The sequence below is a fragment of the Sinocyclocheilus rhinocerous genome, unplaced genomic scaffold, assembly GCF_001515625.1.
Source record: "Sinocyclocheilus rhinocerous isolate Xijiao unplaced genomic scaffold, SAMN03320098_v1.1 scaffold313, whole genome shotgun sequence".
NCBI classification, from domain to species: domain Eukaryota; kingdom Metazoa; phylum Chordata; class Actinopteri; order Cypriniformes; family Cyprinidae; genus Sinocyclocheilus; species Sinocyclocheilus rhinocerous.
Genome location: NW_015627539.1, coordinates 177,881 through 194,047, shown reverse-complemented (window position 1 = coordinate 194,047; position 16,167 = coordinate 177,881). Strand labels below are relative to the sequence as shown.

The 16,167-nt window shown below is 36.9% G+C and overlaps 1 protein-coding gene across 1 annotated transcript; it reads right to left on the bottom strand.

Annotated features, from left to right (window-relative positions):
- Positions 1 to 5,847: 5,847 nt before the first annotated feature.
- Positions 5,848 to 9,221, bottom strand: LOC107729863 (uncharacterized). Its single transcript, XM_016540584.1, has 6 exons — positions 9,154 to 9,221; positions 7,341 to 7,513; positions 6,451 to 6,930; positions 6,305 to 6,374; positions 6,194 to 6,232; positions 5,848 to 6,112 (listed from the first exon to the last, which is right to left on the bottom strand). The coding sequence occupies exons 1-6, from the start codon at positions 9,219 to 9,221 to the stop codon at positions 6,043 to 6,045; spliced, it is 900 nt and encodes a 299-aa protein (XP_016396070.1). The 3' UTR covers positions 5,848 to 6,042.
- Between the last annotated feature and the right edge of the window lie 6,946 nt (positions 9,222 to 16,167).

Here is a 16,167-nt window from a genome sequence, read left to right as displayed (position 1 = left end):
AAATCATTCTAATATGCTGATTTATTATTAGAATTATCAACAACAATACTACAGCGAGAATATAAGTTACGCCTTCTTTCTTTGCGTGAACGTTTGGGCGGCGTTATGCAAATCTTCTCACATCGTGACGTAGACATGTGGGGTGTGTTAGAACGAGCCGTTTTAGGTAGGCGTGGCTGACTCTTAACTTTTATAAAGAATATCTCTTTGGATTTGAGACTTTAGTCTTTGCAACTTTACAGATCTTCTTTATGCACCAAGAGCTTGTAACACTCCAAAGAGAAAGGAAAAATTGAAATCGCATCATATGACCCCTTTAAAGCCTTGAGTCTGCTTTGATATGAATGAACCATGTACATGGATACCATGAAATTATTCTTCCGAATGTGAATTTGCTGCAACTGGTGGCCAGCAATTTTCTGATCATTCCACAGATGTTCAAGTGGATTCAAGTCTGATTGAGCTCTGATTGAATTACATCCTTTTGTTGAGCCATTCCTCTGTAGTTTTCGTCAGTGCTTGTGGTTAATTAGATTGGCATTCAAAAATAGTCCCTCTCCCAATTTACCCCGTCTTAGAAGTTTGCCTTTTTCTTTCTGCACTTTTTTTCATGCATTCTACAATCATTACCCACGAGTCTCATTTTCTGCTCTAATGTGACCACAGTTTGTGTTCCTCTAATGACTTTCTGTTTGCTGTGTGTGTTTGCCAGTGATTTTGTCTCCAAACTTGGCTTCTATTTTATCCTGTAATACGTTGAAACATCTGAACAGAGTGGACGCACACAAATGCACACATTTAACAAGCTTAACAACCTGTGCTCGTCCAATTTTTACTCACACGTCCAGCGTTTATCATATTTATTCCCCGTCTTCTTGGATAATTTCCCTGTGGACTAATTGGATGGCAGAGTGAAAGCCCTGTAGTTATTTTGTTCCTTTATTAGACTTAATGAAGACACAAAATTAGATATTGTATGAGAGAACAATCACACACTGAACTTTTTTTTTTTTTTACATTTTTGAAAAAAAGAACTTTGGCAGCCAGTTTCCCGTGAAATGCAATGGTAGTGTTTCAGGCATCGTGGGATACATTTATGCGACTGAAATTTGACAGATTTCAAACTGTATATATCACTAAGCATTCGAATGTAAAAACACCAACCTTTAACCATATAACGCAACATGCCTAGTGTAATGAGAAGAAACACAACTCTAATCAAACATCACACTGTAATTACATGTGAAGGTTCACAGAGGGACTTTCATTGTTTCTCACCTTAAATTATAAAGTGTTAAGACTCAATGAGCTAAAGGAAGCCATCAGGCGTTAATGTCTTTGAGCAACTGCAGTTAAGTCAATCTCTTTTCATTTCAATCATACGGTCGATGATAATGGGTCTCATCGCACATTGAATGATGATTTTATTGTGTGTGACACGCTCTGGGTGGGAGATGTGTGATTGAGACCCTCTCCTTTAGCAGATGAAGTGATACCGATTAAGATAATAATGTTCAGTATGCTTGAATGTAGATGAGAGAGGCCTGAAGGGACAGCAATCTGGTCTAATTGGTAAATTCAGCTAACTGCAGAATAACAGAGAAATCAGAATGAATGTGATTATTCATGCATGTACACATGGGCAGTGTAATTACAATCAGGTGGGTCAGATGTGCAAAAAAGATTTATTATAATTATTTTGAATTGATTTATATGATTATCTGAACTGCATATGCAAATTCTATTCATTGCACAGTCAAAAAAGATTCTGCACTCAAAGCACTTGTAGCTTGCAACTATTTGTATCTCTCTGATTTTATTTAAATAATCATGTTTTTAGAATGCATATCTATTCAAATTGCTTTGGATCAACATAAATCTGTGAAAATCTAATTTATTCACTAAGAACATGGTTAAAATATTGGAACAAACAATATTCAATTAAATAAATCTCAAACAGTTGTTGATGATAAATTTATAAACCTGGTTATTGTGGGTTTGAAACATATTCAGCTTTCATTGTTACATAAATACCTGTATCCGTTTCATCGAAGTATGACTGACAAAATTGCATTACGTTTATCACATTATTAGCTGTATTCATTTGTTAAAACAATGTAATCCAAATTGATATTTTATATCCAATTTAAATGCATAAATCTTAAATTGAATGTGTTTTAGTGTATGCAAGTGTCATTCTGATAAGGATCCTCACAGGAATAACTAACAATACAAATTAAAAGACTTAAGTAATAACTTAAAAACTAAATAAAAAAAAACAAAGATGTTTTCATGATGAAATAAAAAAACAAAACCATTTCATTTTTACATTTACATTTGTTTTTCATCTGAATATTTTGCATTTTGCATGCCATCACTATTACCATTAATCACAATTCACTTTAAAGGGGTCATATGATGCGATTTCATTTTTTCCTTTCTCTTTAGAGTGTTACAAGCTCTTGGTGCATAAAGAAGATCTGTAAAGTTGCAAAGACTAAAGTCTCAAATCCAAAGGTGTTGCCAAGTCCGCAACATTGGGCTACTTTAGTTTTACTGCGGAATTGGGCTACTTTAACACTGTTGCCGCGGGTTGTTGTTCATGTCCGCGGGTTGAAGCGACCCCAATAACGTGATATTTAGTCCCTGGAATGTGAATTTTACTTGAAGATCCCCACCGAAAAACTTGTATTTTACCCCCGGAATGCGATTTTTACAGGGGAACCCTCCTCGAAACGCGATTGGACTAGTTTTATTGCGAAAACCTGGCAACCCTGTTTATTAGTGCCACCTGCTGTCAAGTGAGTGCGTCTCATTCAGACCTGCTGTTTTTGTTTCGTGCAGATGTTTTATGTAGCAAATAAATAAATAACACCTAAAGTCAGACCATTCTGTTTTTGTTTTAAATCCTGAAATTAATCTAAATCAAATCAAAAACAACTGCCCGTGCAGATCGTGATTAAAATGCAGTGGTTGCCTCTAATTTCAAATGGCTAGATATTTTTGTTTAAAGCCAGTTTGTTTGTTATAAAGCAAATAGCCAATAAATAAATTTGCTTAAAAATCGGTATCAGAATCCAATTTGCTAGTTAAAAAAGAAAAGAAAATCTGAATTCTGAATCAGCTATGATCGGAGCATCACTAATTACAATACTAAGTAAAAGGCCTCAAATTTGAAGTACAATCTGGGATGTCTTTTTCTATCAATTCTTCAATAGGTAGATCTTGTCTTTCATAAAGGCCGAGGTCAGGGATCTTGGGCCTAAAAAGGTTGGTGACCACTGCTTTAACAGGTAATTAAAACGTCAATATTACTTTTTTTTTTTTTTACCTCAGTTTTCTTTATGCAGTTTCTGATACATTGCATGCTTTTGCATTTTATCCTACTTATGCACAAAGACACTTTCGATATACTTCTCTCTTTTTCTTATTCTTGAAACTTCTCAAATAAAGTGCTTGATATTATTAATGCTAAGTTGCTTTGAATATAAGTGCTTTTAAATGACTAAATATAAATGTAATCTCAATAGTTCAACCTTGTTATAGGACAAAAATCCAATAGTTACATATTTTTAGTGGAAAAAAAAGTCCCTCAGTGTCTGTCCTGTCACTTTGGGTCTGAGGTAGAAAAGTATTATTTCTTGCATATTTAGTCATAACCTTTTCACGAGAAGTGATTAAAACACAAATCCACACAGCATTAGCATTAGCATTTATGTAATTTTACCCAACCTTTGTTTTGTTTTTGCAGTGTTCATGCTTCAGGGTAAGAATAAAAGCATTTGTGTTTCTTCTCACAACGTGTTGTTTGTTTTCAGCTACTGCGGTGAAGTCTGTTTTTAGTATGTTTTTTTACTGAGTATTTATTGTGGTGTGGTTTGTTTAGCCGGCAGGGGTGTGATGATGACAGCTCACCCCCACCGTTTCTCAAATGTCAAACCTTTTAAGCTTGTGTCTCTGTTAATACCTGACACTCTTCCAACCAAATAAAGTTTCTCAATTTTTTTTTTTCTGAGGGAATTTGGTTTAGGAGCTGCATCTGTCAGTTTAAAGCAAACTCAATGTCATTTTAGCATGAAAATAAATGAATATAACCAACCTAGCCTGAAAGTGGGTGCAAACACATGAACACAAACACTAAATTAAATTCAGGATATTGCATTTCATTCTGGAGGCATTGGTTATTTCCCAAACTACTTGTGTGAAATATTAACTAAGGATGAAATACTTTATTAAAAAAGGCAAAAAAGGTGATATGAAAATATGAAATACACCACTGATTTATAAATTGGATTCTGAAAATCTGAAACAACCCTTGCGATAGGCGCATAGACGCAAAATAGGCTCCAAAGAAACAATCCTAAATTATTAACCTTCCATTTTGTATTTCTCAGTCGACTGCTTTTCAATTTATTCCTCATGGTTTAAAGGTTTTTTCAGGTCTAGCCTTCCTTCTCATTACGGCCCAGTACCTTTGTGGAGTGACCCGGGAATGAGCGGTCAGCTTCAGGACGTCCACGGGCCACTTGAACACCACAGAGAAAATTGGGGGGTCATTACGGCCCTGAGAAGAGCCCTCGAGGCTTCTGGGGAATGGAATGGATTGAGGGTATTGTGTGGCAAATGACTGGAGTCTATCGCAATAGACAATGTCAAACCAGAAGATTCTGTCATCGCAGATCTCTTTCTGAGAGTTATTGATCTGTGTCGCGCACGGACGACAAACGTTCAGTTCTTCACACACACAAACACACAAAAAAAATCTGGTTTGTGGGAATGTGGGAATATCCGAGCTTTAAAAAAGAACAACTTGAGCCTTGAGGTTTGTTTTGACATTATTTTTGGTGACAGTAAATCAAAGACAGTTGCATACTGTTAAATATAAGCTATGGTGATGGTTTACAGCCTTCACTGTGGCTTTTAAGAACATCCAAACAAAACTGCAGAACACGTCCTTCACCTGGAGTCCCAGCATCATCATAATGACCTCATTACCATTTGATGATTTTAACACAGTTGTCATGGAAACCATCACACTGTTGCAGTTTTAAAGTGACAATAATCATGGTGCTTGGTGCCAATATTATGGCAGGTCAGATTGGTAAAGTCATGGTATTAGAAGTATTACAGTAATGTTCCATTCAGAAGTGTGGGCTTGTTAAGATGTTTAAATTTTTTTTTTTAAGAAGTCTCTTCTGCTCACCAAGCCAGCATTTATTTGATCAAAACATGAATATTGTGAAATATTATTATAATTTAAAAGAACTGCTTTCTATTGTAATATATTGCAAAAAAAATAAATCCTGATACAAAGCTGAATTTTCAGCATCATTACTCCAGTCTTCAGTGTCACATGATCCTTTAATGCATTTTTGCTAAAAGAAAAAAACTAATTTTTGTTTGTTTGTTTTTTCAAATTAAAAAAAAAATTCTTAACAACCCACAAACTTCTGAATATTAGTGCAGGTGGGTACAAAGAGAGATCTGCAAGGTGAACAAAAACTGATTTGATTTAGCACAAAGAGCTAGATATGATTTTTTTTTTTTTTTAAGTATCTAGATTAAATCATATAGTGGCAAGATTGCACTGAGAATGCAATCGAATGCAATTAAACTCATCTAACCTTGAGAAGATAAAAACTTAAAGACCCAAAGAACTTCTAGTTTCTTTGCTTTGAGTTTGTCACAGGCATGAATCGTGATTTGCTAAAAGCTATTTCTTGCCATAAGAAAGCCTTTTATGTATGCTTTAAAAGGTATATTTTTATTCTAAAAAGCATTTTATTGGACAAAAACATTCTTACTTCAGGAAAATGTCAAATGCATAAAAGTTCATTTTCTCAGTGTTTAGGAGTACATTAGCATATAAATGATGTCAAAGCTGATATACATTAACAAAAGGTCCAATTTTGAGATCATGGGTTTTTTTTAAGTGTGAGAGAACCTAAGTGTTGAGTCTCCTGTGATTGAAAAAGGGCTCCACCGTTGAGTGGTGAAGATGTTTCAGCCCTCAGATGGAGAATCTTCATCTGCCTGGATGTTCTAGGAGCACTCAGCGAAGTACTTGGAAGGAAGGACAGAGCGACACTCCTTCACCGGCAGCATCGCCAGCCTGAAGCACATAAATGCACATTTACTATGGAGCTCAGAGCTGGAGATCAATCACTGGAACAATCCCTGTGCTCATACTCACATCTGAGCGAGGAACCTCTTCTTGGGACTCAAGCCACTGCTGGAAACAAGATATTTGAGATAAGTGATCATATGTGCATTTGAACCTTTGCGACTGCATGAGTGAACTTACAACTTGTTGCTGCTTCCCGCCAAAATCTTCAAGCAGGCGATGTCATCAGAGATGTCATCATCAACGAGAGCTTTCAAGAGAAAATAAAGACATGATGACATAAAAAATAGCTTGAATATATCATGGAGTATTTGTCCTCCACTCACCGCTGCACTCGAGACCACAAAGGTTCAGCGATGCGCTCGATCCGGGATCGCAGGCCTCGTGGTCGCTCAGCTGGAAGATTCCCAACAGGTCCCAGGCGATGACATCATCACGCCCCTCTTCCTCCGAGCTGTCTCCGGAGCTGTCCTCCTCGGACATCGCCTCTGGACCGCTTCCAGACGAGTCTGCGGGGATCTTCTCTGGGAAGAGACCACGGCGCCATGTCCAGAGACGCTCCTTTGCTCCTAGTATCTCAGCGGTCTTGCCCTCAGGGACAGATCTTCCACTTCTTCCCTTGGGAGGACTTTGTGGTTTAACAGGGATTATGTGTTCCTCTTCCAGTTTCTCATCATCTTCTTCCTTTGCTGGTGGTTTTTCCTCCTTTGGTTTGGGGGGAATTTGGAATGCAGGTCTAATCTCATCTTGGATGCTGGTGACGAGGCTGGTGTTGAAGCCGGAAGTGTTTTCCACATTACAAACAACTAAAAGAAATAAAATGAATAATTTGCGGATGTTTGGTGATGTAAAATATGAATGGGATTTGAGAGCTACAGCAGAGGGTAGAATTTTTAGTGAATAATGGCATAAATTTGGGTGTTTTCCTCACACAAAGATGTTACGACTACTTTAGTCATTTTCATCCCGATTTCACAGGAAAACGTGTGAAACTTGAATTGTAGGAAAACATCATTTTATTAATTTTTTTTAAAGGAAAACATGAAGGTCCATCCCTAAACCTAACTATCAGTGGGGGTTACGAAAGTAGCTACAAATGAGATTGTTGAAATTCATATGATTTCGACCCCAATTCGCCAAAATGTGAAATTATTTCCAATTTCCATGAGATTGTGTCGTGATTTTGGTCATTTTTAGAGCAGAAAAATTTACTCACGTCTAGCGATGAGTTTGTCCTTGGTCATTTTGTCTCCAATGGATCTAATCACCTGAATCTGAGATGCTTCCAGCTGCTCCTTCAGCTCACATTTACTCATGATACGTCCCTCAGTCACACTGAACACCAGCAAAACCAGAACCAACGCCGCCAACATCTTCACGGAGAGAATGCTGTGGATCAAATACGACACAATTAACAGCCTACAGAAAATAAAGAAATCCACAGAAAGTGTACGTTGTTAAATCAATATCCTCTTTAACAAGTCCCTTTCAAACGATGTTCATTTCTACCGACAGCCCGCACAGGCTATTGTATAACGCTAACTAATTGCCAATTTAACAACAACAAAATATTGTAACAAACTAGCTTCATTTTATAACATAAAGACCAATTCCCAGCAAGGACTATAACTATAATGATACAGTTTTTATAATCGTTGTAATTGTGTGCTCGAGCATTTAAAGCGGCTGACGATAACTGCAGCGGGCGCTTAATGGAACGTTATCATCCGTTTAACCCGATCTCATGAAAGTGCGTCTCAATGGCGCGATTTTGTGTTTCTATTTGGCGTACTATTTATATGCAGAAACGGACTTTGTCGTGTATATCAAACGCATAATGGGTAGGATTAGGGGTGTGGGGAAGATGCAAATTATATATACGCCAAAATGCGTATCCTATGCATGCCAACAAAGTGCGTATCATATGCACGCAAAACTGCGTATTATATGCACGTCAAACACGTGCATATCGCATGCACAGCAAAGTCCGTTTCTGTGTATTAATAGAATGCAAAATACTTGTGCTATTGATACATTTTCATGAGACCGGTGGGCCGTAACCAAGCGGCAACCTCCCGCTCTCTCTCGTGAAGCCAACAAGGAAGTGACTTAAACTGTAATTCATCAACTGGCCGCTAGAGGCTGGCTGCAAAAGAGAGTCAATCCCATAGACTCCCCATGTTAAAATGCCCAACTTTACAGCAGAAAAAAACATGTTTACAGCCTGGTTCAAAAAATGATTTTGGTCTCACTCTTCGGAAATCTACGGGTGACGTCACGGACACTACGTCCATGTTTTTATACAGTCTATGGCCGTAACACTCACTATTCCTTAAATTCAAGTCCTGACATTTTTTTCCTCACAATGTCAGATTCGGCAAAACTGTCCTATGGTAAATGATAAAATCGCACGAAAAAAAATGGATACAAAATAAAAATAAAGAAACGAAAAAAGTCCCAAAACTTGAAAAGTGAACAAAGACAAGCGAATGCGTCAAGATGTTCTGTTCATTCCTACTCTCATTTTTGTTCTCAGCCAAATCAGGTCCAGAAATGGCCAGGTTGTCCTGGGTGTGTATTTGAAAGAAAAGATAAAAGGAGAGCCACGCTGAGCTTAAGTAGTATAAGTGGGCAGATGTTTATGTGCTGATAACAGCCCAGCAGACGTGAGACACATTTATAAGAGAAAGAAAGAAGCTTGACAACTGCTTCACTATCAGCCCTTGTCAGACACACACAGGGTGACGCTTTCCTCTGTTTCAGCCTCAAATTAAGTCACTTTGTGGAGAAAAACACTTTAAAACTAGCTTCAACTGACACATTAGTGCTCCAAATCTTTTTAAAGACTCAGAGAGCATTTAGAAAAAGCTACATAAAGTACATGTTACATAAACCACCACTACTCAAAACAAACGAAAATGTAATTAAGTGCTACTTGAGGACACCCAGTGCCTGCCAGAATAAATAAATAATGTTTTTATTAAATATCAAATGTTCAAATATGAAAAGCACAACTGCTTTATCCTTACCAGAGGTTCTGTTGGGAAGATGCTTGCTGGCGATTTGACACTGGTTTGCTGGTCGTTCTTATATACATACTGTGACCTGTAATCATATCAGCACTGTACGCTGGTCACACCAAGACTAATATTTAGGACAGGCAGGTCAACTTCTGTCACAAAAGCTTCATTCTTTCGCTGTTGTTTACCTTTCCTTCAGTGTACAGTGTACTTAAAGGGTGTTTGGATACTCCACATTTTAAACTCTAGCTGTCACCTGATAAGAGCCCCTTTTAGTATGTATGTGGGTTATTCAAATACAGAGACAAGAACCACTAATGCAAAGTGTCAATAATCACACCAGTACAGTATCACACAATACACATATACACTTCTGATTCAAAATGCATAACTAAGTTTATAAGTGATGGTTGGATATTTTCCTTTAGTGTTTTAGTGGTACAACACTTGATGCCAACCACAGAACTGAAGTGTTATACTTTTGGTTTTATTGCCTCGAACATTCACAGAATCCCTCCTTATGACAGCAGTAGAGCATTAAAGAGGCTTTTGTGAAGATGTTATCTGCGTCCGTTGCTCTGGAATGTTTTTGAACCATTCGCACTGCTGAATTAATGATCAGGCGTTTTGAAATTTTGTAGATGATTACAACATCAGCAAACAGACAGAATCATACAATCACATTTTTTCCTTTTTTTCTTTATTTTAGAGAACAAAAAAGGTTTTAGGTTTTATAAGTGCTTATAATGGACAGAACTCGAATAAACATTGCTCAATAACCAAACTGTTCTTGTTGCACCAAGTCTGACGTCAATTTCTGCTGGCAAAACTCTTAAAAATAAAGGTTCTTTATAGGCATTTATGGTTCCATGAAGAACTTGTAACATTTATGGAACCTTTCCACAAAAGTTTATAGTGGTAAAAGTGGTTTATAGTGGTTGTTTACACTCTTAATAATAAAAGTTCCAAACAGGAGTTTTCCCAGTGATGCCATAGAAGAACCATTTTTATCTATCTATCTATCTATCTATCTATCCTTATGCCATTCTATATATCTATCTATCTATCTAGCTATCCTTATGCCATTCTATCTATCTATCTATCTATCTATCTATCTATCTGTGTTTATTAATGTACCACACTATACATATATAACTTATATAACCTTTATTTTAATAACGTTTCACTAATGTTTCATTCGTTGTTTCTCTCCATATTTCTTCCTCATCATCTTGGCTGCAGGAAAGCAAACACACGCTGCAAATCATCCTCTGTTGTGTGTTTATCACTGGCAACAATCTCAAGAACAGCTTCTGTTTATCTTGTATCAGTGTGCTTTATGAGCTGTTTGCATTGATTTCTAGTCTGCACGTCCAAAACTCAAGTGAAGAACTCTAAATATATCCCTCTTCTTCAGTTGAACTTGTAGTATAAGTTATTTCTGATTTTGTCTGTTCCACCACAAACACACATACAGGCTCTATTTATACGCACACTCAGCCTCTATATTTTACTTTAAAATAAATGCCTTAATATCTATTGTTATATAATGCAATGACATTCAGATATTTATACTTTGCTTTGACAGCACTTGTTTATTTTGGTGCAGCTCGCTCTTTTACTTTGTAAGTGACATTCTCTGGAGGCTTTGTCTTGGGGACCCTGCGGTCTGAAGGTTAGCTAAAGCGTTGTGATTTTAATGTCCTGTGACTGAAATCTTTAATAATGAAGATGCTCTTATGTAATGTGTGATTATTTTGATGGCGTAGGCTGAGAAGGCCATGACAGCGATACTCCCCGAGGAGCTGACGCACCTGTTTCAAACACCTTGAACTCCTGTGTCCCTCCGCGGCAGGAACACTGAGTAATCGACCCTTGCTCTCTGTCTCTCATCTTCATCACAGTTAAAGGGATAGTTCACCCAAAAAATAGCATTCAGTTTGATTCTGTATGCCATTTTGTCCTGTAAAAAAAAAAAATCCAAAATGAACAAAATGTCCACTTGTCTGAGATTGTTGCAACTCTTAGTCATTTAAGTGTAGGAGAAACACTTGGTTACACAATCATGAATAACACAATCAACAGTATGTGCTGCTGGTGTGATGAAAGAGTTTGGCTCAGATTCAAACACGAACATTCATCTTTTAATGACATGTTTGACGTTATTCATCTAAATGAATTTTAAAACAGATCTGAAAAACATGATCAGCATAAATTAGGTGTATGAATTGCATTTTAATGTTTTAACGTTTTCCCCCCTGAATTTTTTTAAAACTTTGTTCTTCTTTTGAAGCATGAAGCGATTCTGAAGAACATGGTGTTTGTTCACGCAAAAGCTGGCAATTCAGTCCTAAGTGTTTTTCTAGGGTGTTCACGTTGGTTTCTAGGTGGTTATTTACGCTCTCTGTGATCTTCTGGTCTCTAGATATGGCTCGGGTCCCTCCTTCAATGTAAATCTGGTATTTTTTTCACCTGTTTTACGGTTCAGCGGGTGAAAATCATAAGCTTGATAAAGTAACAGCACCCCTCTCCTCAAAAACAGCATTATTTGAGCTGTAATTCAATGCACTTCCATTTAAATACTTATGATTATTGTCCGTCCACCTTATTTTTCAATGCGGAAGTAAGCCGTATTCTGTGAGTGTGCGAGACGTCCGGATCATTAGCCGCTGTAGGGAAATAATGAGAAGAACTAAATGCAGTAAATGGTAAAACTGTTTGCTCTACAAACCAGTGTATTCATAATTAAGACATTAAAATAATATGTTAAGACACACCAGTTTGCAATATCAAGCAGCAAAATGAGCTGTTTTGTACAGCTAAAAATAGCTGGAAGCAGATGATACCCGTAGCCAGACACTTTCAATTTACAAATGCTGCACTGTTATGGAAAAAGTAGTTAAAGGTTAAATATTAGCGTCCACACCAACGGACGATAACGTTCTGTTTATTATAAGCGCACTTTGTCTACCGCTTTAAATGCTCGCGCTCTTTCCAGTCGAGTGGATTGGCTGTTGGTGTGTTGTCGTTCATCAGCTGGGAAAAAAAATCATTCCAACTGTAACCTTGCGCTGTGTCGTTATGTAGTTATCCACCTTATTCTTTCCGTTAAAATGGGCGCGGCCATTTGTACATTTTATGGGTCTTGCTTCTGGTCTCATTTGCTTCCAGCTATTTTTAGCTGTACAAAACGGCTTTCTGCTTGATATTGCAAATTGGCTTGTCTTACCATATTATTTTAGTGTATTATCTTAATTATGAACACAATGGTTTGTAGTGCAAACAGTTTTATACTGCACATTCTTCTCGCTATTTCCCTATAGCGGCTATAATGAACCGGAAGTCTCGCCCATCGCGATCAGGAATAAGGTGGATAGTTGTGGTCTTTTAAATTTAGAGCCATTTTTAAATCTTTAATGTTATCGTCCTTATTGTGAACGGGCCTCAAAAAACCGCATTCAAATTCATACCACTGGCACAAGCACCACAGATGAATTAGTCAGTTTTTAATTATTCCGTTTTCAATTTGTAATTATTTTCAAATTTGTATGCAAATCCCCGATGTGTCGATTTATGATGTTTCTATTAATGTGAGTCGCCTACCGTAAATTCACATTCAAAAGAACCAAAAGCTGCTTAACTGTGGTTGTTTTATGACAGAGGAAGTGGAACTAATCCGACTTTGATTTGCATGTCAAGGTGCAAAAATAACAAAGAAGAAAAAGAAGATTTCATGACAAGCACATAATGATCGAGAACAACGGTACAGCGAGAACAATTGTTAAAAAAAGGAATATCTCTGATTTCTTACCTGTGTTGACTCTCTTTCTCTCTTATTGAAATGTAAATCAATAAGGTTACAAGTCAGTTGGTATTTCGCATACTACAATCAAACTCATTTCCATATTAATGAGGCTGTGAGAATATAGAGAAAAGGGGAATAAAAACCAAACTGAATGACCGCTTTATAGGAAGAGAGAAAGAGCAAATAAACAGAAATGGTGGTGGGAGGGAGTGAAAGACAAAGGAGAAAATGAGGTTTTGAAGATGAAGGAAAGTGAGTTGAAGAGGAGAGAAGAGGATGAGAGGAATCATAGTGAAGAGAGGATGAGCTGGACATTCAGCACTGAAAACAACTCATGCCACACACAGAAATCCGTGTATCATTCGATCATTCGTTTTTTGATTACAACATTAAGGTGAGTAGTCACTCTAGTTCACACAGTTCCAATAAATTGCGATGGGTTAAATAAACTCAATAAGCAGACAGACGCGACTACAGTCAAGCGCAGAAGTGCACAGGAAATAAGCAGCAGTCATATTTAAAGCAGTTTAAATTAATATTGAGTACTGATTGATGTTCACTTGGATTTTTTTCCCCATCGAGGGGAAATAACTTAATACTCTGTCATTTATAGTCGTATGGTAAAATGTATATTTTTAATTGTGTAACGTTACGTTCAAAATAACTACAAAATGTCATGCCTTTGAAAAATAAAGAATTACTAAATAAAAACAGAATGCACTGCTTTAGCGAGTCTCTGTGTCCTTGAGCATCTTTCTGGCGCATGCCACAAACATGAACCACAGGGAATACTTGTCTTTTAAAAGGCTTCATTTAGATTATTTGACGTTAAATGCATCATATAAGTCACTTTAGAATAAATCACAGTAGGCCTATGTATCATGGTAAAAAAAAGCGACTTTACAGTCTGGAAATACTTTAGGCTATAGCAAATTATTTCTTGGACCCCCTATCACTTTAAGAACCGCTGGTCTACACAGAAGAAAGACCTGTCTAGACTCTGCCCCAGTATGAGTTGTGTCGAGCTATTCATTAGTCTGTGGTGGTTGCGTGATTCTGCGGAAGAACTGATGAAGGCATGGTTTGATCTTCGGCTGACCAATCAGCAGAAAGGGGCGTTTAATTCCCGCCCACGTGTAGAAATCGAATATTCAAGCTGTTTATTCATTTTTCCACCCATGAACGAAAAACGAAAATTTAAGATGAATTTTCATTTTTCGTTTTTTGGAAAAAAACAAAAAGACGAAAAAGGAGCCGTTTTCTCATTTTTCTACTTTCAATATTAAATAAAAAAACGAATGATCGAATGATACACGGATTCACAGAGGACATCACATGTACTTATCAATAATCATCTATAATACTGGTGCTGCATCAGAATAGGTGCCATGGCAACAAAATTATAGTGAAGGGGTCAGTACCATTTTTTAAGAAATTCAAATTTTATCCTTAACTTTTATTAAACAAAGATCTATTAAATTGATCAAAATTGACAGTAAAGACACTATAATGTTGCCAAAAAATCTATTTCAAATAAAGTTGTTTTTTTTTTACTTTATATCCATCAAAGAATCCTGAAAAAAAAAAATCACGGTTTCCACAAAAATATGAAGAGACACAACTGTTTTCAAAATTGATAATAATAATAATACATGTTTCTTGAGCAGCAAATCAGCATATTAGAATGATTTCTGAAGGATCATGTGACACTGAAGACTGGAATAATGATGCTGAAAATTCAGCTTTGCATCACAGGAATAAATTACATTTTAAAATAAATTCACATAGAAAACAGTTACTTTATATTGTAATAATATTTTATAATTCTACTGTTTTTACTGTATTTTTTAAAATAAATAAATAGTCTTGGTGAGCAGAAGAGACTTCGTTCTTCAAACTTACAACCTCAAACTTTTGAATGGCATGCAGTTCATTTTTAAATCATAGATGATTTATAATTACTGCTTATTCCCATGTCTTTTTTAATGATGTTGAAATCTGCTGGGGTTTGTTCTTACAGGGCTGTGCATCACTGAAGTTCCTGTCCAAATAGTAAGCGTTCCTACAATCACTTTGATGTAGCAGCTAGAGTCGTGTTTGGACTGAATGAATATGGTTGCTAAAAAGTTGCATGGATTACTTATCTTCAAGCAGTTCTTCAGCTTTCTTCTTATTTTTTAACCAAGTGCATGTTTCCTTTTTAAATGCATGCAATTTAGACATTCCCACTAATATCAAAAATGAGGTCTGAGCAGAAATAAATCCATGAGATCCAACATGTAAATATAAAAAATTCAGAATTATGTCATGTAATATTAAGCTGTGGCTTAAATCAACTGCTTTGATTTTATTTTTTACTTCAGGTCATGCAATAAACATTTTTTAAAGTTTTAGATTTGTAATACCTAGAAAAAAAATGATCTGATAGCATTCATTTCCATTAAATTGTAATGTTTGTTTTCTCCAGACAGATTCGGACTGGTGGGAATTGTACTGATTTCTATTATTCTGTAACCTCTCATGCCTTCCCACAATCTCTTCATGCACGCCCCTTTACAGTCATACTATCTTTGTGTGTGTCATTCCCATGTTTCTGTAGCTGTGGCTCCGTTACACACCATGAAGCCCATCATTGGGGAATCCAGTGAATCCATTACACCTCCGAGAGCATGGAAACCCACAGCGAGGTCATGAGACAGTAACATGTCACGATTATTTTCACCACTGAAGAAAAACAAAATAGTGAATCAATTAGAATGCATTCACACATTTAAAGGCAAACAGAGCGACTCTCAGAGGCCCATTGAAAACATTCATTTGCTGTTTACAGCAGCAGGACACACGGTTTGTCTACGTGTCTACAATACAAATGAGCGTCATTCAATGCCTCTATTGGTCCAGAGCATTGTCAGAACCGAGGACAGATTCATGACATGCAAAAAGCACATGTGTCACACAGCTAATGGTTCCCACGATCGCATGTTTATGACATGCTCGCTGAACTGTGCTGAATTTGTTCTGGGTTTGGAGGTCTCTGGGCAGTGAGAGTGTGTCGAGTGTTATTACTTATGGGGTGAAACCATATGGAGATGTTTCAATCATATTTTTTTGGGTGTTATGGGGGGTCCCTTAATGCTTATGGGAGGTCCGGGACCCCCCCCAGCCCCCCTCAATTCGAACACTGCTGTTAGGACTGATACACATTGGTGTTTTGAGCT